The following is a 23,628-nucleotide window of genomic DNA, read 5'->3' on the forward strand; positions in this document are numbered from 1 at the left end:
TTTCCGCACGAGAGTTCTGAGTAATTATACTTGAACTTCAAGTAGTTGTACTTGAACTTCAAATAATTGTAGGGAGTTTCTTACTGAAGTGTTCTAAGTAGCTGTACTTCAACTTTAACCAAACTTGAGGATATTTTCGATGGAGAATTCTCAGTAGTTTTACTAGAGCTTCAAGAAATATTAGGGACCTCATATTGGAGAGTTTTAAATCATTTTAAAGTTATTGAACTTACACGTCAAGAAACCTTGGCGAGCTTCCTGTTGGAGAGTTCTAATAAGTTGTACTTGAGCTTCAAGAAATTATGAGGTTCTTCTCACTGGAGCGTTGTAAGTAGTTGTATTTGAACTGCAAGAAATGCTGAGAAACTTCTCATTGGAGAGTTCTAGGAAGTTGTACTTGAACTTCAAGAAATTATGAGCAGCTTTTAGCTGGAGAATTCTAAGAGGTTGCACTTCTCTTGAGGCGCTTCTAGCTGTACTTATACTTCAAGACATCTTGGGGAGCTGTTCATGAGAGGGCGATAAGAAGTTATGCGTAATAGTGAAATTATAAGTAGTTGTAATGGAAATTCAAGAAATCTTGATGAACTTCACGCTGGATAGTTCTAAGTAGCTGGTCTTTGTAGTAGTCCTTGAGCTTCAGTAAATCCTTAGAAGCTTTTCATTGAAGAGTTTCAGAAGTTCTAAACTTGAACTTCAAGAAATCTTGAGAAGCTTGTCCAACAATTCAAACGATGCACTTAGTAAGACACATATCTATACTAAACGTCACAAGGGCCACAAGAATACACAATGTCACGTCATGGTAAAGCTCCGCTCTAAATAAAACACTCATCCCGTTCAGCGTGTTTATATTTTTATTGTAGTTTTATTTGATTCTCTCTACAACATAATGATATAGTAATGTTTCATCTGTGTTTCTCTTCTCGCGTTCCTTTCTCTCTTTTCCCACTCTCGCTTTGTACGTACGTGAATTCTTCTCAACACGTTTGCCAACATTTTGCCAAAAACTGCTCTTTCTCTCCATCCGTCCTCCAGCGTCTTCGATGGTGCGTGAGACTGGGTGTGACAGCTGTCAATGCTTCCCGTGACCTTCCATTTCCCGCTCACTCACCCTCACCCTGCCCAACCCCTAGCGCCTCTGCCTCATGTCTCTTTCACATTCCGGGAAGCATCACCGTATCCTAAATCCGTGTGTTCATCACAATGCCTGTTCCGAAGCTGTCACACACTCGGCCAAAATCTTTCGTTTGTACTTAGTCGCTCCCGTTGTTTACTATGTTGACGTTTACCTTTAACCAACCCTCAACGCCCGTGCAGGACGAGATGGGCATCCATATTAGCAAGCGTCTTGCTTCGTTCCGCGTCGTTCCGTTCCTCACACTCACAGCATTCGCTCCAGTCGCGCCGCATCAATGTTTATATCTTTAATTATTCTTAACATTCACAGCGGTTGTAAGATTTGTTTTGTTGCAGGGGATTCGAGAGGGAGCAGAGTTTGAATTTTGAATTTTACATCTATCCAATGCCAAACTGCAGAAAGGGTACGTGGGGTCTGCGTGGGGGTAGGTGGTCGTGTTGGTGGTTTTTTTTGTTTTGTTTTGTTTTCTGCTTGCATTTTATGTTTAGGTTAACGAATGGTGACGAGATGCTTTTGATTTTATGCCAAATCCGGGAAATTGTTCTGGCTGCGCTCGCTATGTATATACCCTTGTTTTGGTTTGCTTTACCTCCATTACCATACATTACTGACAGGATGCACACATATACACATATCTGGTGTTTGGCAGCCTTTGTGTCTGTGCGTGTGTTTTTTGGTTTGCCAACGGCCGGACGCCATCTTGCGCCAAACACCGGAGCTTCCGGTTCGAGCTTACCGGACAAAGCGTACTAAAACTAAACACCTCATCAGCACCATCCGCACCAAACTAAATCAGCAATCGGTAATAGTAAGAGAGAAAGATAGAAAAAGGGGTGGGGGGGGGAGAGAGAGATAGACAAGGAACCGCTACGGTGAAGCTGCTCCCAAAGTATGGAGTCTGATGGTGTGAACGATCTGCGAAAGCGACTTCTAGCCACTCGATGTCACTATAATAGCCAAGTACAAGTACAATTTTTAAGAGTTTTGGGGTTTGTTTCTTTAGTTAGGTAAACGCAAGGCTAACTTATTACGTCCTCTCGTACGTGGAAGCGAAACCACCGGCGAGTTATATATATGTGTGTGTGTATAGAAAGAAAACGGAAAAGTGAAGCACCTATTGCCTGTTCTAAACATCATTTTGATTGTTGCTATGGTTAACGCGCTAAACTAAATCTTTACTGAAGAGAACTATAAGTACATGACGAGTTAAATAATTAAACGTTCGAAAACAGTTAAGAGTTAGCAAAGCGTATTAATAGTAATTAAAGTAATCAAAGGAACAAATAAGGTTAAGTTCATAAAAAATATGTAAAACAATTTAAAAACATATATAAATAATATAAACTCTAAATTATTAATGCTAGAGCAGCCAATAAATATAAAAAGATTTCTTAAATAAAGCAGAAACGAGCAAAAAATCGTCAAACCTTAAAACAAAGAAACAAAGAAAGAAAACAGATCTGGAGTAGCTGAAGTAATACAAAGACATAACGAAAGCGTATAAAAGAAGCTAAAATGTTGAAATAAAAGGCTTGTAACTTGATGAGAATAATACGTAATGATAATAACAAATAAGTAAACAGTCAAAAACTTAATAAAATTACCTTAACATGAACAATGTATGACGAACTAAGTAATCAAATCATGAAACAAAAACAATTAAGAAAACATATCAAAGTAGTAAAAGTAATCAAAAGATAAATAAAATTGAAATAAAATAGTAAAACAAATATAAAATAAATAAAAGTAACTTAACAAATAAGAAACCTTTCAATTACGAATATATGCAAACAGTCCAACAATAGGAATAGAATGGAAGATAGAAAACCGAACCATTATCAGCAAAAGGGTTAAACAAAAAAGCACCCGTGGCGGGAAAACAACACGCTTACATATCTGCCCTCCTATACATATCGATTTCAAAATGGGGTTTTTTTTTTCTTCTTGAGTATATAGTTGTTTGATTGAACGATCTAGCGTTCCAGGGCTGCCCCGGTTTAAGGGCCGTTCCCGTTTGTTTGTTATATAATGTTTCTTTTTTTGTCTTTTGCTTATTATTTACTAACACTCTTTAGCTCTCTACACTGTATTACGCACTATCACTATCACTCGTTTTAACCCTTCACGCACCGACTCACGTGCACATGTGTGTGTGTTGTGTGTGTGTGTAAGATAACATTGTTTTGTATGCCGCATCGTTTTCGTGTCACATTCTTTTCTTTTCCTCTCTTTCTCTCTCTAAAGTATTGCCATACCCGAAAAAAAAGCGCAAAAATGTTCAATTTACCGATGGTAAAACGTAAAACGCATAATTTAGCTAAACCTACCTTTTCATTTGCCCACCCCTAAATTTATGTTTTTTTTTTGTTTTGTTTTGTTTTGCTAAACCTCCCAATGAAGCTATTGTTTTCGAATAATTTTTTGTTTTAGTTTTTCATTTTTTTGTAACACTTAGACTTGGAATTTTGTAACAATTTAATAAATTCACCAATTTCGTCTAATCGATCCCTTTACTTGTCCTGTTTTTTTTAACTTTTTGCCATCTGTTTTCCTTCTTTACTTTCTCTCTTTTCTTCTCTTTTTCCTTTTCGTTTTCCTTCTTTTGTTAATCTTTCCTCGAGTTTTTTTTTACATTTTTTGATAGATTTTATTACTCATTGTACTATAATAATACCCTTTTAAAGACGTTGTGTTCTTCTTTGTTTTTCATGGTTGTTTTTTACCGTCTAGTATTTACGTTTTGAAAAGTCTGTTTTCTGATGTTCCATTTTCTAATTAGGCTGCTTTTTTTTCTTCATCCATCTTGTCCATTCTTGACCAAAGGTTTGAAGTTAACAAATACGCTTACAGACAGGCTAAACGTTGTAGTGCAATAGGGTATAGCTGAGTATGCATCCAGTGTGATTATTCAAATACTTCCTAACCGGTGGCATGTTTTCCATACGTTCGTTACTTCGTGCTGTGTCACTTTTCAACGCATTACCGTTTCTTCTTCCTTTCTTCGCTGCTTGCTACAGTCTCTTTTCCATTAGCAATAATACTATTGGGCATGATGTTTTGTTTTGTTTTTCTTGTTCATGTTTGCTTTGATTTGTTAATAATTCTATGCTTCCGTTTTGTGCTGTTGTTCTCACTCGTTATCTTTTATCGCTCTTCTCACACATTTATAACAGCTGTCAGATGAGAAACTGATCGCAGAAGTTGAAAAAGGGAGTATAAAGTGAATCAGGATTGTATAAGAAAATTAAAACAAAATTAAAGCGAAAGAGAAAGAAAACGTGAAATAGAAAGAGAAAGAGAAAGAGAAAGAGAAAGAGAAAGAGAAAGAGAAAGAGAAAGAGAAAGAGAAAGAGAAAAAAAGGAAAATAGAAAGGATAACGCGAAGAAAACAGTTAAAAGAGGAAGAAAAAGGGAAATGAAAAAAGCATATGTTTAATAAGACAAAGGATAAGAAGATAAAAGAGAAAATAAGGGCAGCAAAGACTGAGCTCTTATATCTGTAGCAGCAAACATGGTCAGCCAGACTTCAATGGCCCTGTTGTGACTTCAATCGATGCCCGTTTCATGCCCAACTTTATCCATTTCCAGCAAACAACACTTGGCTAGAAAAAGGGGTGTTTTTACTGCGTTTAAGATATTTATGATTGATTAATAGGCAAATCCCGAACGGGGACTTTGCGTGTTTAGCAAGACGTTTAGCCAATGTGTGTGTGTGAGAAGATGATTTTCGGGGGGGTTTTGTTTTTGCATTCCATTTGTATTATTTCCACGTTCGAATCGGCCCAAAAAACAGCTAAATACTACACACATACATACACACAAATACGGTTGTACGGATTGGTTCACAATCAGTTTGGGGTTTCTTTGTTTTTGCTTTGTTTTCCAATTTCTTCTTCCTACTTGAGCTTGAGCTTTCGTTTTCATTCTCGATCCGTTTCTTTTTCCCATTTTCCTTCTTCTTCTTCTTCTTTCATTTTTACTGTACGAAAGTGTACCGTTTGCCTTCTTACTGCTTTAACCAATTTTACGCGTTTTTTGTATGTGTGTGTGTTTTGTTGTGTGTTGTTACATTTAATGATGGGTTTTTGTTCGGTTTATCTCCTGTAGATTTGTTCTATTTTGTTTTTTGTTTTTCAACATTAGCAATCGGGTAAATAGAAAACAGCATCGTAGTGTTTTTGCATGTTTGTGTGTTTGTGTGTGTGTGCGCGTTTGCTTATTTGAATGTAGATTTCTTCTTCTTCCTCCTCCTCTTTCTTGCTTCCACGGATTTATATGTAAAACAACAACCATTCACATGGATTAATATGAAGTGTGTTAATCAGACATCTCTTTTTTTGTTTGTTTGTTTGTCATCTATTGTTCGAGAAAATTGGGATTATGCTTAAGTAGTTTTGTCTTGCATCTTTTCTCTTCGCTTCGCCATTCTATTGTGCCTTTGCCATATCCTTCTGTAGCTTTGCTTAACCGTTTTTTTTCCCCCCTCCTAGCCATCATTAACAATTATTGTACTCTTTCCATCCCATTCGTTCGTACGTACCGTTCAGACAGCGTCGATACACACGTTCGCTTCGTCCTCCTCAACCACTGGGCTAGGCCGCCGGCCAGGAGCTTAACGTTATTGGAGGTGAAATTTGAATTTTACAACAAAAAAATCTCGAAAATAAATAAATTTTGATATCTTACTCAATGGCATTTAGAACTTTTTTTTAAATAAAATCGCCAATTATTTTTCTGCATTAAAAAAATACTTCAAGATTAAATATTTATGTAGAAACTATTAAGTTAATCACAGTACATTGGTCCTAATTAAAAAGGGAAGAATATAACCTTTCTACCTTTAACCTTTTAACCTTTTTTTGAGTAACAATTTGACAGCTGTTGTCAATACCGCGCCAAGCCGTCATACTAGAAAATGTAAATAAAAATAAATAACGTAATTTGACAGCTGTCAAATATTCCGTGACCCGTGACCTTGAAGGCGTGTTCCAAATAGCACGTGTGTAGCAAATGGTGAATTGTGGTGATGATGGGTCCGTTGACTGGATTCAATCATTTTGTATACAACTTTAACACACACATACAAACGTTTCATGACGGCATCACACGCGCCAAATAGAGAGAGAGAGAGGGTGAGAGCGATCACATTAGTGGTGAGTTTGCAACCGTTTTGCATACTTCTAGGCGACCCATTATCGAATCTTTGTCACGGTTCACTGTCAGTTATCACAATTTTGAAGTAAGATTTAAATATTTTTATAAATCAAAAATGTGTGTTAAATTAAACACACCGCACAGCGAAAAGCTAACAAAAACAAAATTAAAATAAAGCGCGAAAGCTAAAAGAGCCGAGGTGTCAAAATCCGCGAAAGCCAACCAGGCTAAACCAATCCCCAAACCCCGATACCGATTCCCGTCTGCATAAACCTAAGCTTTGGAAAGCATTCAAAGCTCAATCCCAAATTACCGCCAGCGTTTGCAACAGTGGCATACAGCAAGTGTCCACATGTTTATAACAACACAATCGACACTCCGTTTGTTTGCTATAAAACGTGTGCCCATCAGTTGTTGTCAGCTCTAAGTTCTAAACATGAAAGACACCTGCTGTACGAGCTGCAACCGGCAAAACCATACTGCCCTGGCCTGTGTACTACTCCTGTTTACCGAAAGTATTACATACAACCGGCAAAACGCAAAAGAACTGTTGTACCCTACGTGTATCCACGGTAGCTGCAACCATGGCCATTCCTCTAGGCATTTAGTGTGTGTGTGTGTGTGTGTGTGTGTTGAACCCTACATTACTAGTGCGCTAAGTAAAGCTCTTAACACTACTTGAGATAGTTTGATTCCGGACTGCGCGTTGCACTGCTGCTGCCAGTCTGTATTGCATATCGGTTGACTAGAGGCATCGGTTACTAGATTTGCTTACAACCGTCTACGGTGTATTATTGCGATGGTTTTTTTTTTTTTATTTTGCTTTGCTGTTCTGTTGAAGTAGTTGTTTTGCTTGTGTGATTTTCTTTTCCTTAAGTCTTCTGATGATGAGATGGTAAAGGTGAAGCTTTTTAGTATGGTTCTCGATATGTACTGCTGATTAGAGTGGAGTATTGGTGCCCCCCGTAACGGGCGATTTAAATTTGGAACGCCTAAATGTAGACAATCACGCACGCATCATCCAGATCCAGCTTCTCCCAGCAGCTCTGGCTTTCCGAGCGGTAGCGATGTTGTCGATTAAAGTGATAGAAGGGTGAAACAAGATGAGCATTCGTACTGTGCTGAATGAAAGGGTGAACGATGTGACCTATACTCTATATTGCGTGTGAACACTGTAGTGACCCATTGCTACGATGGTGTCCTACGATGGTTTCCAAAATCAAACAACCAATCCCAAAACGTATGGTTGGTGAAACGTAGCGCTAATCTATTGCTTTGCTGTACAAACCCATTTCAACCCAAGGTTAAGAACGTTGATGCTAGACGATTCCTTCGTGAATCCTTGAAACGGTACGCAACCGAAAAGCAACATTTTGATGGGTGCCCCGCAGGGAAGAGATGTTCACCAAAGTGTATGAAGTGTACCATTCATACGGTGAAAAAATCACAACAAATCCTAATAACCTGGCTATTTTGTGGGTGTACTGAGTGTAAACCAACCGAAGAAACCTCAACCGAACGGGAACGCAAAGAGCTTAGTTTGTTAGCTATAGACTGCAACAGACTATTCTACATTACGCGTTCTACGCCCTCACTGAACTACCGACGCGACCGTACCAAAACAAGTGGTATATAAAGCTGATAAGTTGCCTGTCTACCAGCTGTATCTATTACCCCGCTTCTATCAAACTTTCCCTCGCACTTATACAGCTGATTCGATCCTTCCGCGTCCTCTGTCTAAACGTTCTACTTGAGTAATGCGCTATGTTTATATGTAACCCGCTCCTAGTAACGGGTGGGATATTGTATAATATTGTAACCGGTAATTAATACACCCATACAAGGGGTGTGCAATGCTAAGATTACGAGTACGAGTATGCTATGAGTAAACACGTTGAGATATTGAATTTATTGCACCTCAACTGGGTTGTCCTGAGTCTTCGTATAGCTATGCGCACCGCACATCCTTCGTACGCGCTATAAATCACTCTCGAATCGGAAGACTGATATTAAGTGCTAAAAGAGTGCTGTTTTGTTCTTTGCTTCTTTTAGCTATCTGCGATGTACACCCGGTTAGCGCCGAGGCAAACCGAGACGCTTACTTAAACATACAAAATGGCTTCACTTCACTGCACAAATCTGACACGCATGACCACCTGCACCGGCGTGTGCAAATAGCTTGGCAGGTTGACAATACGTTGGATTGGTTCCACAAACGACAGGCTCCTGCAGCGTGTAACGGATAGGGAGTCGCAGATAGGTAGGTAAAGATCGCACATTGAACGACTTGCTGGGCATGTAGCCGTAGTGCACGGGGGGGGCATGCTGATATACTACATTTCGGGGCGTAGTATAACAATGCCTTCGCTTCACAGTAAGCTACCGCCGCAAGTCGCAAGAGTGATCGATAATTTACAGCCTATCTACATCGTCCATGTCCAGGGTGTTCGAACGTCTCGCGACCCTCGACCGCCTATCTAAGTCAACTTGCGCAGCTGTATACGACACGCACGGGAATCAATATCGGGCCTGCAAGACGTACCAGGTGGCGTCACTTTCGCGTACATCTAACACTAACAGGCATGTATGGGTAAGCATGTGTTACAAACAGTTTGATACTATCTGTAACACACAAAAAGTTAGCAACAAAACTCGGCAAACAAAGGCCATCTTGGCAGAAAACCCATCCAAAAGTCTCTGTGCAGGAACGGAAACGTAGGAATTGCGATTGATTACTAACACACGTATAACAAAAATCAAAAATGCAACTGATGACAACTAAACATCCAACTGGTGGACAGTAATGTTGGTGACATTGACTCAATATAGCTCTGGGTAAGCAATAGAGCAGCAGCACGATGGCAACACTTCTATCTCTCTCACTCTCTCTCTCTCTCCAATACATGATGCTTTAGGGTCATTCCAACGATCTTGCACCCGCTGCTCAGCAGCCGACGATGCATATGTGTGAGTGTGCTTTTTCAATTCACACATTAGTGCTACACTTGCTCCACGCACACTCCGTGATAGTGTCTCGGGCTCAGAGCAAAACTATCTACAGATATCCCAGGGTGGAGTAAGTCTTCACGTACGGTGCGTCATCCGCTGCTGATTCTCCTCTGCAAAAGAAAGGAAAGGAAAAAAAAGGCATTAGACACACGGTGCTAGACAATGTCACCAGCGGGATTGCTTACTCATCGTCCCATGGGCAAACGGCGTCGCCCTTCCGTTCGCTGTTCTCCTCCTCGCTCTTCTGTGCACGAATCGTGTCCGGCTCCTGACCTCGATCCCTGCGCTCCTTGCGCTTGCGGCGTTTGGACAGATCGTCCACTATAACGACCGTCGCCGTACCGGACGTGCCAGACGGTGGCTCCGGTGGATCTGTCGACTGGCGCGGCTGCTCCTGCTGCTGCTGCTGCTGCTCGGGCTCGTCCACGTCCGCCTCGTCGTCCGGTGGGTCCAGCTCTACCTCGGCCAGCGGCGCAATCGATGGGGCGGGTGTCGGTGCAGGTGCGACGCAACCCGGCAGCAAACCGCTATCACCACCTTCCATGATGATGTCGTACTCGCTGGTGTCGAGTCCTCCGGGGCCGTGAGGTTGCTGCCGGAGCGTCTCGACATAGAACCCGTCCTCTACCTCGGTGAGCGGTGACATGTCTTGCCCTGCGTCGCCCTGCAGCACGTCGATCGTTTGCGTTGCTACGCTAGCCGCCGTACTGCTCATGCCAGCAGTGTGGTGCTGCTCAGGCCTGCTGACACCGTCGGCCGCTACGCTGGTATGCCTGTCCGCGCCTCTACTAGCGCTACTGTCGAGCGATTGCATACGATAGAGGTCTACCACTTGCTGCTTCCCAATAGCTTTTCCTTCCCCCTCCTGCTCCTCCTTCCCGACTCTGTTCATTCCCTCCGCTTCATGCGCATTCTCCTCCAACACCTCCTCCTCCTCCTCCTCCTCTTCTTCCGGTGTATTAGCATAGATTACACTTATCCTAGGTGTGCTGGTGGTTGATTCCGGTGCAGTGTCTACGTTCGTCGGACGTTGACTGTTCGCACCGATCGTCTCCCTGCTGCTGCCGCCGCCGCCGCCGCCTATACCAGCCGACGATGTGCATATAGTAGTAGTAGTCGGTGTGTGGCACACCGCTTTTGTAGTTGCTGGGACGCTGCCCGTACCGTATGTTTTCTGTTGCACCTTGTCCACCGCCACCACTGTGTGTTGTGCTGCTGCCGTGCCGGCGGTGTCTGCCGGCGCAGCATAGATAGTACCCGTACTGCAGACAGTGCCTGGCGATGGTTGCTGTATGGCGCCGTCGCGTGCTCTGGTAGCTCCAACATCGCTACCCTCACTCCTGCTCCCACCCTCGCCACCCTCCTCGCCCGACCTTTGCCGGTGACGGTCCTGCAATCGCTCTCGGTGCGTGGTACCATCCGCAGCCGGTGCAACGGTCTCCTTGGAGATGGCCGGAACCGGGACGGACTCTGGAATGTGGCACAAAGAGGTCCCGGACCCTTCCTCCTTCTCCTCGAAGCTCGTCGAGAGCGATCCTTGCGAGATCCGGATCGACGACTGGTGCTGCAGGTACTGCTGTTGCGGCTGTTGTTGCAGGTTCGCCAAGCAAGCAGTACTGTCGGGTGGTGTCGCACCGCTACCGGTGGAGTTAGCACGCATACAGAATTGTAGATCCGACAATCTGACGACAAAGTAAAAAAAAAGAGGAAGTTACATTACCCTCACCCAGATATGCAGCTTCGTCCGCGAGATCTCTACTCACCTCGGAGCCATCGTCATGGAAGCCCGTCGCTGTTCGGTCACAACCGGTGCCAAACGTTTGGTGCTGTGAAAGTCACCGTCGAGTGTGTTTTGGCGCAAACCGCACGATCTCTTCATTCGTTCGGACACTTCGCTTATCTCGGTAGTGCTGTGCGGTAGATCGCTGTGCTGCTTCAGCTTGCTGTTGCTGTACAAACGATACAAAGGTCTGTTAGCCTTACCGACTAGCAAAAAGGGCAACCAAACTTATCTAACACTTACTCCGCCTTTGGTGGGAGTTTTGCATCGGCACTGTCCCACGGACATACAGACACCGAGACGGAGCTATCCGAGGCCGGTTTCTCGATGACGGGCGTGTCCCAAGGGCATACGGCACACGATCCCGATACTGAACCCTCCAACGTTACCTCCAGTGTAGTTCCTAGGTTTTTGTTCATCTCCCTAGCAGGTGGGAAAGAATACAGAGACGGTGATGAAGTATGATTGCGCATTGAGCTTCGAGCGAGGCTGCGTACGGAACGGGGCCTCCCGTTCTACGTTATATAAACACTCAGCTAGAGTGCAAGAGAGAGAGAACGGATTATAAGACACCTAGATGCTGGAATGCGGTACAACGGTACACAACGGACAACGGATACATTCAGTAAACAGACGTAGGCGTGTGGTGTTCAGAACAAGCTTTTTAGAACAGAATACAGGACACGGGAAAGCATGAATGGCGTTTCTGGATGATGCTATAGATACAGAGTACGCGAACGAGATGAAGGTGTATGAAGTGTGTATGGGTGAATGGTTGTGCTAGAAGGAGGATAGAACATAACACGTCGAACAGCGTCGTACAAACGCCGTAACATCCATTAAGGGAACGAAAACAAAACTATTAATCAACAACGGCTTGAAGCCATCATACAGGGTAGTAATAACTTGGAAAGAGTGGGGACCGAAGAGGTATATCTTATGGACAGCAGTTAAAGAGATGGTGGTGCTTCTTGTAAGAAATGAACGTTTGTATAGTGCCGCTACTAAACGAAACGAAACTTTCGGATACTTGGATTTGTAGACGGAGGAAGTCTATAGTCACAATAATACAGTGCTTCAATAGGTTCGGTCCTGACATCACTCGAATATGGCTCAGTGTTTACGCCTGCTAAGGGGAGGGTCACATCTCGAACAACATTCGTGGTGATTTATCTTAGTACTAGCTAGATAAGATGCACTACGAATTATGGTTAAGACATGACCGAGAGCAATGGTTCAGCTGTAAGCTAGAATCAGAACAGGTCTAACAGTCGTTAGCTGAGATGGAAAGGATTAACGGTTGATACCACTATCACCAACTTCAGAACGCACTCAGAATGATGTGTAGGTCAGTAGTATAGAGTGAGAAACGTAGTAACCACAGTAAGAAGGCACAAACAGAATAGAAGGGAACAACGGCGAAGGAGGATCAGATTGGCAAAGTTGACTGGTATGGTGGAACAGCAAGAACACACAGAGATACACACAGACACAGAGAATACATAGTACGAGTACGAGAGATAGAGAGTGTGAAGGTTGGGAGAAAGAGTACGTCTGGATGAAGTCATGGCGTCACGTCAAAACACACTAATGATTGTAAAAGCTGTTTACCACACATACACTCCACAGTAAACGTTAAGGAATCAATGCTTTTTGTTGTTGAGGAAATGAACTACTCAAACCAGACTCGTTTGAACTTGGAACACTTGTTTCAACGAAATGCTAGGATATTCCAATATCTGAGGATCCACAATCATAAACACCACCGTTAGAGGGTACAAGAAATCTACAAACATCTGTTATGAGAGGTGTTGTTGAGATAGTGAGATAGTGGTAAAGGGTAGTAGTAGCGATGGTAGTCGTTAACGGTATAGTCTGGTCCGCGGGCGGATCATTTTACTAGTATCAAGGTGTTGTTAGCCGTGCTAGCGGGGTATTCTTACTGTTGCTTTCCACCTGTCACGCGTACGTTTCCTCGCACGGGTGTACTACTGGATGATGCCGAGACACCCTCGTACACACCGGACGGCATATCACCACGGTAGATCGACACGCTGCCAGGTCGTCCCGAGCAAAACACACGAAGGAAAGAAAAACGATCAACTCAGCAAAAGCCGAAAGTGTGGTAGATATAGCAGATAACAGATTCAACAAACAGTGCAATCGTATGACGCCTGAGCAGAACAACCTCAACGTTTGCAACAGATCGCAGCTATCGATGAATGGTGAACATCGGCAGAGTGCAGTGATGCTGACCTTCGAACACCTCGTCTACACCGTGTACGGAGAGTATGGGAGGCAAAATTGCAAAACGTTGCTGCTTACCTGTAGGGAATGTCACTCAGATTGCTTTGGCTATGAGAATGTGGCACTTTGGAACAATCCTTCACGCCCGATATCGCTAGCTCGTGCGCTGATCCCGATAGGCTGCGGTCACTACCGCGTCGTTTGGACAGACTGTTTACGTTGCCCGATCCTGATTGTCCGGAAGATGGCTGCGAGGAAAAAACAAAGCGTATAAGACGCCATAGTTACCAACGACACACTGTTTTGTGAGGTCAGTTGATCGTTACCTGCGTAAGCATCGATGGATTCGGTGCGGTCGAGGTTGAACCCTTCTTCTTCGCACCACCACCAAAGCCAAAGAAACGCTTCTTGAGCGATGGTTGGATCGCGTTCACCATCAGGCTCTTGTAGTGTTCCGAGCGCACGAACCGTGGATAGCAATCCTTCTTCAAGAGCAACATGTAGATGTGTTCGGCCGCCGCGTCGAACGCAAATCGGGACGGATTCTTTAGACCCTGCTGTACCTTCTCCATCGTTTTACCGTCGATGTTGATCTCGCAGGGTGCACCAGGCTCCAGGAACTCTCTGTCAGTAAGATAAAACCCACATGTTAACGATGCGCATTACTCGCAACAACTAAACGCCGCTACACTTACTCGTAGATTTCCTTCACCTTGCGCGATATCTGCGAGTGAGAGGAACGTCTCAGGTCGTTCACCGCCATCCAGAAGCGTATGTTCTCGTGCGAGTACTCCTTCTTCAGGTAGTGCGTAAACTCCTGCAGCCCGGTTGGGTCCGACACGACCTCCTCGATCGAGATACCCCAGCGCTTGACGCGCTTCTCGGTCGGTATCTCCACGACCGGGTTGTTCAGCTGCCAGAAGCTTACGTCCTCCGTCACCCACGGGTTCGATGGTAGCGGCGGCTGCATCATCGGATCGTACTCGCTGAACGTTTCGTAGTACACGACGAGGCTCTCGCACGCCTGCGACATCTTCACACGGTTCCGGCCGAGCGACGCCTTCAGGATGTCGACCTCGCGCTGCCAGTCCTCGACCGTGCGCTTGCGCGGTTTACCCTGCCGATCACGGGACGGTATCGGGCACGGCTCGAGCGGTGTGAACTGTCCCGGCGGTGGTCGATGCACCCGCCAGTACGCACGCTCCTGCGAATCGCCCACGATCTTATCGCCCTTCTTCCGATCCTTCGCCAACCGCACCTGCTCCTCCGCCTGCATCAGTATGAAGTCCCACTTGCCCTTGAGGTTCTTGTGCAGGCTGGCCAGTGCCTCGGTTTCGTAGTCCTCCAGGCCGTGGCGCTGCTTGTTGCGCAGCGACCGCTTCGCCAGATAGATTGCGTACTCGATCTGATCGGGTGCTTTCTGCTGCCAGGGCCAGTAGTACGGCGTCTGGAAGCGATACAGTGAGGAGTCATCCTTCACCATCAGCGTCTTCGAGTCGGAGACGGGAAAAAAGTAACCGTGCTGACACAGCTGATTACTTATGTTCAGTGCCTCCGACTCTTCGATGCTTAATCGCTCCATCAACCATTCTATCAGGTCGTATCCTGCGGAGAAAATGCACAAGAAGCACAGATTAAAGACCTGGCTACGGTGACGTACTCCATCGTCCGCAAACATACCCATAAACGCAGAAGGAATCGACGTTAGGAACAGTTTCTGGCTGCGTACTGGTACACCGTTCTCCGAGTCTTGCATCTCACGCACTAGTGATTCCATCTGTTAAAGCATAAGAAACAGCTTGGAGTTATTCAAGTCCACCTGCTAAAACGTCCACCTGCAACTAGCTTACCTTGTCGAATGCCATGGGACGCGACAACCGCTCGATAGGTGGCGCTGGCTGTGAAACGTTCGTACCCGTCAGGCTGGAAGGAGTCGCGGCAGCCGAACTGTTCGAACCGCCCGCTACCGATTGCAGCTGTCCGGCAGAGGCTAGCAATGCCGTCGGCACGGCAATGCTGGTGAGCTGCGCAGCACCAGCACTGCCAACGCTGCTACTGGACGGACCCGTTACCGTCGCCAACGTTGCGGTCGATGTAGTGGTGGACGACTGCTGCAGTAACACTACCGAACGCTGGTGCCCATCACCGGCTAGATGGAAGGCAGCCGGTGGTGTCTGTGGATGGGCCCGGTGCTGCAGCTGTAGTAGTGCTGCCGGCGTTGTCTTACTGCTGCTACCGACTGCCTCACGTTCCGGCGATAGAACTACATCGGGAGGATCCATTGCCATTGCCAGTATCTTTACGTGTGCGTGTGTGTTCGTGTGCTTGTTTCCGTCACACCAGGCGTGTGCAGTTCACGTCCGTGACAGGGCTGGAACACCTTGCGTCAATATGCCGTGATTGTTATTGATAGTGGATGTTTGTTACGGGACTGGTTGTATGGTGGTTTCGATTATGGGTATTGGGTGATCTGTTCTATTGGACTGCTTCTTTGCGGGTTCACGCCAGATGTCCAGATATCCCCAACAATGCAGATTTGACGCCGCTAGTTTCAAACTCGGGCCAACAAGTTGACTACGGTGGATGTCTTCACAAAAACAGACAAAGAGCGTAACAGATAGGTCCAAAGTGATGATAGCAGTCGAAGAGCCCGGAAGTTCACAGCAACAAAAAAGTAGTTCCCCGGTATCGTAACAGAATCTTACAAAGATATTGTGTTTGTGAAGATTTTTGATCTGACTACGCTGGATCACGTAGTCATAGCAGGTTGAGATTACTTTGCTGTTGAAGTGGATGGGACAGCAAGCACTCTAAAAGACTCCACGGAGAGGTACGGGTTCGGTGTACTGGTTCAGCTTGATGGTGCCTCTTCCAACGCCTACCACGTACCACCGTGGAACTGCTCCTCGTCGAGTGCCTGCCTGTTAGGTGTTGTGCGGGAACTATAACAAGTCGGATGCTGAAGGATGGTTTAGTCGGAATATCCGTCCAGACGATGACGGTGTCTGGTGATGGTTTTTTTTTTTTGTATTCTTATCTGCCGCTGGCTTCAAATCCTTTACTGGGACTTGTGATGTGAATGCGTCTGCGATAGTCGTCTTCAGTTGTTTGCTGCTACTGCTGCTGCAGCTTGTGTTCAGTTTTTGGAGTTCGGTCACCCGTGTGTTTGTGTGTGTTGTATGTGCGTTTTCACTACTACATCTGCCTTCACTCTCAATCCGGAACGAGATTTTTACACCTTAGCTGCTGATCACTGACGGCGTTGCATTCCTAGCCAAACTCCATCGTTTGTGCGTTAGTTGAAAACTCTGTGTGAAAAGGTGTGTGCAACGTTACAATTAGTCAAACGTACAGATGAGATGAGAACGGAAGCAATTATTCATTCAATGCAAACGAGGTGCCGTCCGAGTGTCCGGCACCTACCTACCATGAAAGTTTTTGAAGAATTACGTCAAACGAATGACATCCACCGTACGCCAATCGCACTGATGTACTGCAGCAGGTAGTTGGTAGTGTGAGTTGTACGTTACTACCGGCGGCCACCGTCGCTGTGCGTGATGGACAACTGCACCTGTGGACTGTGCACAAGTTTCGACCGGACAGTGGCTATTGCTGCATCCACTCAACGCAAACCGTACGCCGTTCGGTTCGTTACAGTCACTCGCAACACTGCCGCTTCTTCCCTCGCTGCTGCTGCTGCTACTACCTCGGTTGTTGTCCCTAGTATGCGCTTGCTTCTTCGATCGCTCGAAGAAATCGGTACGAGACGGAAGCTGGGGGGGCTGCGACCGGGAGAACAGAAAGAGATCTGTAGTTGACGGTTCGAGCCCCTGGCCCATCTCGATGTCACCCCCTCATGTATCCAGACTAGCCAGGTGTGTTGGTGTCCGGCAGGGCAGAATGGTTGGCCGTCAAAACCGTATCCCCGACGATGTCCGGGATGTTGCGATGTAAAGAGACAGGAAAGTGGAGATTAGGATATGGGTAGACAGTTAGATGTTGCTTAAAACTAGGAAAGGTATAGTATTAGCAAGGAATATTACTTTATGCATAATTTTCTAGAACTTCCGTGAGGAATATTAAATGTCTAATCTGCTAGCGCTCGGACATATCACAGGTACGTCAATAAGCTGTAAGTGTGGATAAATTTAACCCACTCTCTCTCTCTCTCTCTCCCGCTCTCACACTCAGCTGTCAATCGCAAATAAAATAAATAAATCACAGTCCGCCCTTGATCAAAGCAAGCCAAAGCTAACACACCGCATGAACGCACTATGAGCGCATAAGTGGATAAAATTCTAAAACTTTGATTAAATTTTTCCTTACTCCCATCAAGTTATTCAAGGTTATTACTAATAAGAAAAAGACAAAATAACAACCTATGTATCATATTCAATTTTGAAAAAAGTTATGGATAATGTCACAAGCTAATAAAAGAGTCGAATATTGTAGCAATATCCAGCACTATTCGTTGTCTTCTTTGCGTTAACAACTTTGGTAGGTCTCGGCCAACAACCTCCGACTTTCTTTGACTTTAATATAGCAGCAGTAACTGGATAGCAAGTCCTGAGTACTGTGAGACAAACCGTACGAGATGCAATTCCAGCTCCTGTCGTGTTCCGGAATGAAACTGGCAGGTTCGTTCCGTTCTGCAAAAGCTCGAAAATTTTGAACCTAATAAACTTATTAAAAAGAACGATCCTGAAGAAAGTAAAGAACCTGCCAAAAAGTGCAGAAACCTCCTCCAACCCAAAACCCTTTCCCCTTCTACAACTACAGTACAGTACAACTATATACAGTCATATTATCAGTCAAGCAGCGATTTACGATTATCGGAGCAGTCAAGTCATATTATTTCTGATGATATCCACTAAATTATTGTTGAACCACTTGTTGACCTTGTTGACATTGACAGTTCATCTAATTTGGCCATAATATTGCTAGATTTTAATGAGCCATTTTGAAAGACAAAACGCCTTGCTCTCCACAGTTGATCAAATATCTGAGTATATGATGTGATTTGTGATTAAAAATAAGGCCTGGGACACCAAAGTTTTGAGCCAACTGCAAGCAGTTTTTTATGCAAAAATTTATTTTTCGGTCAAAGAAACCTGCCTAAAAAAAATAGCTGCTGAAGTCAATATCGATCGATGTTTTAGAAGCTAATAATTGACATCGAGAGATAGGTCCGCGCAGTCAACCAAACGCCAACATTATATTTTTCATTATTTTCTATTTAAATAATTTAAAATTTTTAATCCATAAATACGGCGACGCCATTCAAAGTGAATTAAAATTGAACATTCAATGACAACGTATTTGATTGTAAAGATCAACCGAGTTTTAGCGAGCAATTCGCGTCCGGATTCTAAATTCACTGAGCTTTATTAATAAAATTTTAAAAGCACTCATAGAAACTTAAATTAGCACTACCTGATGTCATAGGACAGAAATGCAAAGAAGTAAAGTTAAAATAAAAAAGGCAAACTAAATTTTAAAAAAAATAAAAATTTAAACGTCTAAATTATTTTTTTTTACCAAATTTCATCTAAAAGGCACATAGTGCGCTAACGAAAGCCAGTAGTAGTAGTAGTGTGTTAGTCAAAAACCAACTACCTTGGAAGTATTCGGGCTGAATTACACCCACCCAATCGATCATTAAATCTCCCTTGGCGAAATTATTTCCTCGCCGAATACACTTTCACCCCTTCTTCACCAAACATGCATTCGCTGTGGAAGAACATTCCCTTCAACGACATATTATAACACTCTCACAAAGAATCGTAAAAACTAGAGCACCTAAACCATCTCGATGACAGCGCAATGTTATTTTTCCTTGCTTTGAAGGGGGGCAAAATATAAAGCAAACGGATAAAATCGGACAGCACGGCATGAAGCTCTGTGGTGCGATGATTTCCGACGATTAAAAATCTATACTTAGCCCCAATTGGCCGGGATTGGTTGCAGCTGATCCGGCATCAATTGCACCCAAACGCAATTTCTGAGCAACGAGCGTCCCTGGCTGTGATGGCTTTCTGCCCGCGGCAACGGTGCAAATCATAACCTTTTATGGGTGCCATTTAAGACTGGCGAGCAGTGTAATCGATTAGCTCGCTCGCTCTCTCTCTCTCTTTATATATATATTAATCGCACATCACCCATTACCTGCAGGCGAAAACATACGACCGGTAAGATAAATCACTAAAATGTAGCTTCCCTGTTGCCGCAGTACGTAAACATTGCCATAAATGAGGGTGAATGTGGATTGGTGGTTAGGGGCAGGGATTTATAATTCGTTCTAGGTTACGATTTTCTTAGCTGCAAGCGCCAGCAGGTATGCAACTGACAGCAAACTTAAAGGAAGCAAAGCGAACGCTTCCAGGAAAGTCAATCCAACGTTGCAAAACCAGGTATTGCCGGCCTGGTTGTCTCGGGCCATGTTCGATCTGCCATTTCTGGCTTCCATCGACTTGATTTTATCTGTATCTGGATCGTTAGACCTGCTCTTTACAGCGCAATGATTAAAAAATTATATTTATATTTCTTTATTGCATACTTTCAGGCGCCTAGATTCAATATGTGTTAATTACAGCAGGATTTAACGTGAGATGAGCCAAATTAAGAGCATAAAACACATAACTCCTCTTCAGAATCATAATAAAACTTGGAAAAAATATCAAAAATGAACTAATACTGCATAACTGCACTTTTATTAGAGCCTCGCATGCACTGCCAAAGGACATTGCTTTAAAATTGAATTTTAACAAATTGTTTGGATGCTAATCATTAATATTTTTACTAATAGATAAAGTTTGCACATTTTGGAAGAAAAACCTTTCAATATCCATTTTCCGATTCCAATAAGTTTCAATGTAAAAGTGCTCCAACTACTAGGGCCCATTTTAGTTCATTCCATACAAAATATGAACGTCACAATGGGCCAGTTCTTACTCAGGATACGGCCAATAACCAGCACAATTCACTTGAACCCGCAAGAGAGAGCTTCTTTTCAGTATATGAGATCGAAATAACCATGTTGAATTGGCCTATCAAAGCTCTTCTAGATGACAGATTTTCGAGCTATCTCTCTCTCTCTCTCTCACACACACACACAAATTTCTTAGCAAAAGGACCTCGTAAACGTCATACCTGCCATAACTGGCTTACTAGACGCAATAATACCACGTAACTGGGGTAGTCACTCCTCACTTCGGGGGAACGGTCCGGATAGGATTTGAACCCCGCCTCTGTCGTTTGAAGACCGGTGCCGTTGTCTTAATATGGGCTTATAAACTTCTAAACATCTCTTCAGGTGCTAATTTATAGCAAACTAGCGACTCGTGATTCGCTACTGAAACTTATTTTATTCTGCACATTCAACGAAACAGCATCCAGTAGCGTGTGTTCAACTCCAAAGCTGCCATACGGTGGTTCGAAGCTTATTTTATGCTGTCATTCTACTTTTGGGTGACTTAAAGCTTTTACAACATTCTACAGTTCTCCATTGGCAATTTTAATCTAGTTCAAGCTCTTTATTTCTTATTTTTATAAAAATTTATGGGGTTTGGAAATTAAAAATTCAACATAACTTATACAGAATGCTAAAACTTTTTTTCTAATTCAACAAATTTGTTCGCCATGAAGGATTTTTTTATACAATATAGTTATCAACATAATTTACTGTACAAACACATTACTTCTCAATTTTAGCATTCTAAAAATATTTTATTACTTTAAATTAAAAATATGACGAACATTACCCTGATTGCTATTCTGGGCAAACGTTCCTGCAAGACTGTAATTATATCTTGAGATTCTTGTAAGCTTGAAGATGTGAAGACCAACTTTCGATAGCTTGTTTTACTATCCATTGCGATGGTATTGGGTTCGATTTCACACAACATCTCCAAATATTTCTGATCGGTAATTATTAGGTTTTAAGCAAGCAATAAGTTAACGAATAGAATTGAGAATAGAGCTAGTTTAAAACCAAATCCCAAAGCGTATAAGAGTATCATTTTGATAAGATTACTATGTTAGGGGGTGGATATAAGTAATATGTAATACGAAACAGAGAAAAGTAGGATAAAAGACTCAAGAAGGCCCCCCATGATGAAATTTGTTTGTCACTATACGCTATACGCCAAACAGTATGCAAACCGCAGTACACGTTGCGAAAGCTTCACAGTGTGCTTTCAATGTGGTCAAACATTGTTGAACAAAGTCGAATGAAATGTTGCATAATATTCAATTAAATCCTCTCACCACCCTCTCCCCCCAATTCCTGAGCAGTCATCCTGGCTTAAGGGGGCTATGTTCTTATTCTCGGACACGTAAGCAGTGAAGGAGGAGAAAGCTGAATTTAAGCCGGGCAAATCACTTGTTATAATGTGCACTATCATGCTCTACTCGCTGTCTAATAACAGTTCTAAGGAACAATGCACAATGTTCTTAGCAAACGAAAAGATTCTAGGGGCGGGAGAGGTCCTTCTCGAGTCTTTAACCGAGCGGCTCGTAAAGGGTGGCTTATTGGCAAATATGTACGAGGCACGGTTTTTTGTCTTACTGGGTATTGGTCTGGTAAGACAAATCATAATAATGCATAAAAAATATTCTTATACAATAAAAAAGGACATGCACACCTCTAGAGTACGCAAATATAGTACATAAAGCTTCCAGCCTTCGAGAAAACCTTCGAAATGTTAATTTTCGAAAGCATTAATTCGTAGAGCTCGTTACCGGGATAGGATAGAAGTTGTTTAGATAGGCACGGCTCGTTACAATCGATAGAGCTAATGTAAAGAAAAAGGACAGGCAACAAAAAACCTAAAGACACAGAAAGCAGACTATTTCATCCCGTTTTCCCAGAGCAACACTCCGTTACTCATCCTTTGACTCATGCCCGCTACGTAGAAGAGTTACGATTTATTATCGCTGCTTGAACGATTAAACGCTTTCGCTCGTGTCACATAGTTTTGGTTCCAGGGTTTTTTGTAATCTGTGGCCCCCTCTTTCCCCCCCCCCCCCCCTGATGCACGATCGTTTGGTGTTGGTTTTGTGCCAGACGTCCTCCCTTCATCCCCCTTCCTCGTGGTCCCGTCCTAGTGGTTGGAAGTGATTTTCTCAACCCGAACAGTACACCCGAGCAGAATCCATGCCACACGTTGCCCGTGGGGTAATGGAAACATGAATATTTTACGCCGAACAGTTTTGTTTGGCCAGTATCGTTGGTCGGCGAACGGCGCGTGGCCCACTGGACGATGGATAGCGACCGTTGCGGCTTGCCATACAAGATGGTGGCTGTGCTGATTTTTTTTTGTGTGTGCCTAACATACGCACGCAAAGACAAACACGTGCTAGGTTTTAGCAGAATGTCGGGAGGATGTTGTTCGGTAAATGTTGCTTGGTGTAATAGTAGTTGCATAAAGTAAAATGAAGAGAAGATAATTGAGGGGGTTTCAGTGAAAAAAAGGAAAACATTTGTTTGACAAATAATAGGGTTGGTTTTTTTTATTAGGGAGTGTATATTCTTCTAAGAAATGCGATAATACATCTAGAGTTTGCTGTAGTATTATGTGTTATAAAAGTTATACAAATTAAAAACAAATAAAGATTTTTTTTAAATATATGAGAAAAAAAATTATCTCATCAGTTTCTCATAGAAATACAAATTGAGCTGGTCATAATCGTTTTTGGCTGCAACCGCCAGAAGGTATGCAATTGATAGCAATCTTTAAAGAAGAAAGCTTAATTTCGTCCCGTAGTATCAAATCAACGTTACAATTAGATATATTTTACCATTCTTGGCCTACCATTTTCCAGCTTCCATTGACTTTACCCATAGTGGGATCGTTAGGCCAGCTTCCAGTGCCTTGAAGATTTAAAAAAAAATAAAACACATGATCCACTGAATTGCATACTTTCAGGCTCAAGATGCAAAATGTGTTTATTATACCGGAGAAAAAAATTGTTTACTTATGGTTTGTAAACAATTATGGGACCGAAAATCGGGTATCGAATCATTAAAAATTGAAGAATCCGAATATGATCGTGTTGTAGAATATGTTCCTTGTATAAAATTATTTTTTCATGAAAACTCAACAACTGTTTAATGAGTATTTGCTGAGATGATCTTTTTATGCTGAAAAAGGCACGCTCTCCGGTCCATATAGAGACTGTTAAAGTGAATATGCTAGCCTATGACCAGATCCCGAGTCCTAAAACCTAGATACATATAAAGAGCTATTTTGAAGAATATGTAGGCATGGTTTGGGAGGCTATGAAGCTTTTAACTTTA

The 23,628-nt window shown here is 43.4% G+C and overlaps 1 protein-coding gene across 12 annotated transcripts in view; it reads right to left on the reverse strand.

Annotated features, from left to right (window-relative positions):
* Positions 1-3,062: 3,062 nt before the first annotated feature.
* Positions 3,063-23,628, reverse strand: part of LOC118506785 — a 49,440-nt gene continuing 28,874 nt past the window's right edge. For 6 of the 12 annotated variants that reach the window (XM_036044432.1, XM_036044442.1, XM_036044413.1 and 3 more), the window contains exons 3-12: positions 16,759-17,198; positions 15,182-16,639; positions 14,027-15,108; positions 13,658-13,955; positions 13,410-13,579; positions 13,028-13,138; positions 11,328-11,507; positions 11,068-11,274; positions 9,490-10,986; positions 3,063-9,414 (exon numbers count right to left, since the gene is read on the reverse strand). In XM_036044432.1, the coding sequence (XP_035900325.1) occupies positions 9,351-9,414; positions 9,490-10,986; positions 11,068-11,274; positions 11,328-11,507; positions 13,028-13,138; positions 13,410-13,579; positions 13,658-13,955; positions 14,027-15,108; positions 15,182-15,619 (4,047 nt within the window). In that variant the 5' untranslated portion in view covers positions 15,620-16,639; positions 16,759-17,198 and the 3' untranslated portion in view covers positions 3,063-9,350. Of the gene's footprint in view, positions 9,415-9,489; positions 10,987-11,067; positions 11,275-11,327; positions 11,508-13,027; positions 13,139-13,409; positions 13,580-13,657; positions 13,956-14,026; positions 15,109-15,181; positions 16,640-16,758; positions 17,199-17,374; positions 17,515-23,628 lie in introns of those variants that run through there. The other 6 variants (XM_036044480.1, XM_036044509.1, XM_036044422.1 and 3 more) reach the window with 6 other exon arrangements.

Source organism: Anopheles stephensi, chromosome X (assembly GCF_013141755.1).
Source record: "Anopheles stephensi strain Indian chromosome X, UCI_ANSTEP_V1.0, whole genome shotgun sequence".
Taxonomy (NCBI): domain Eukaryota; kingdom Metazoa; phylum Arthropoda; class Insecta; order Diptera; family Culicidae; genus Anopheles; species Anopheles stephensi.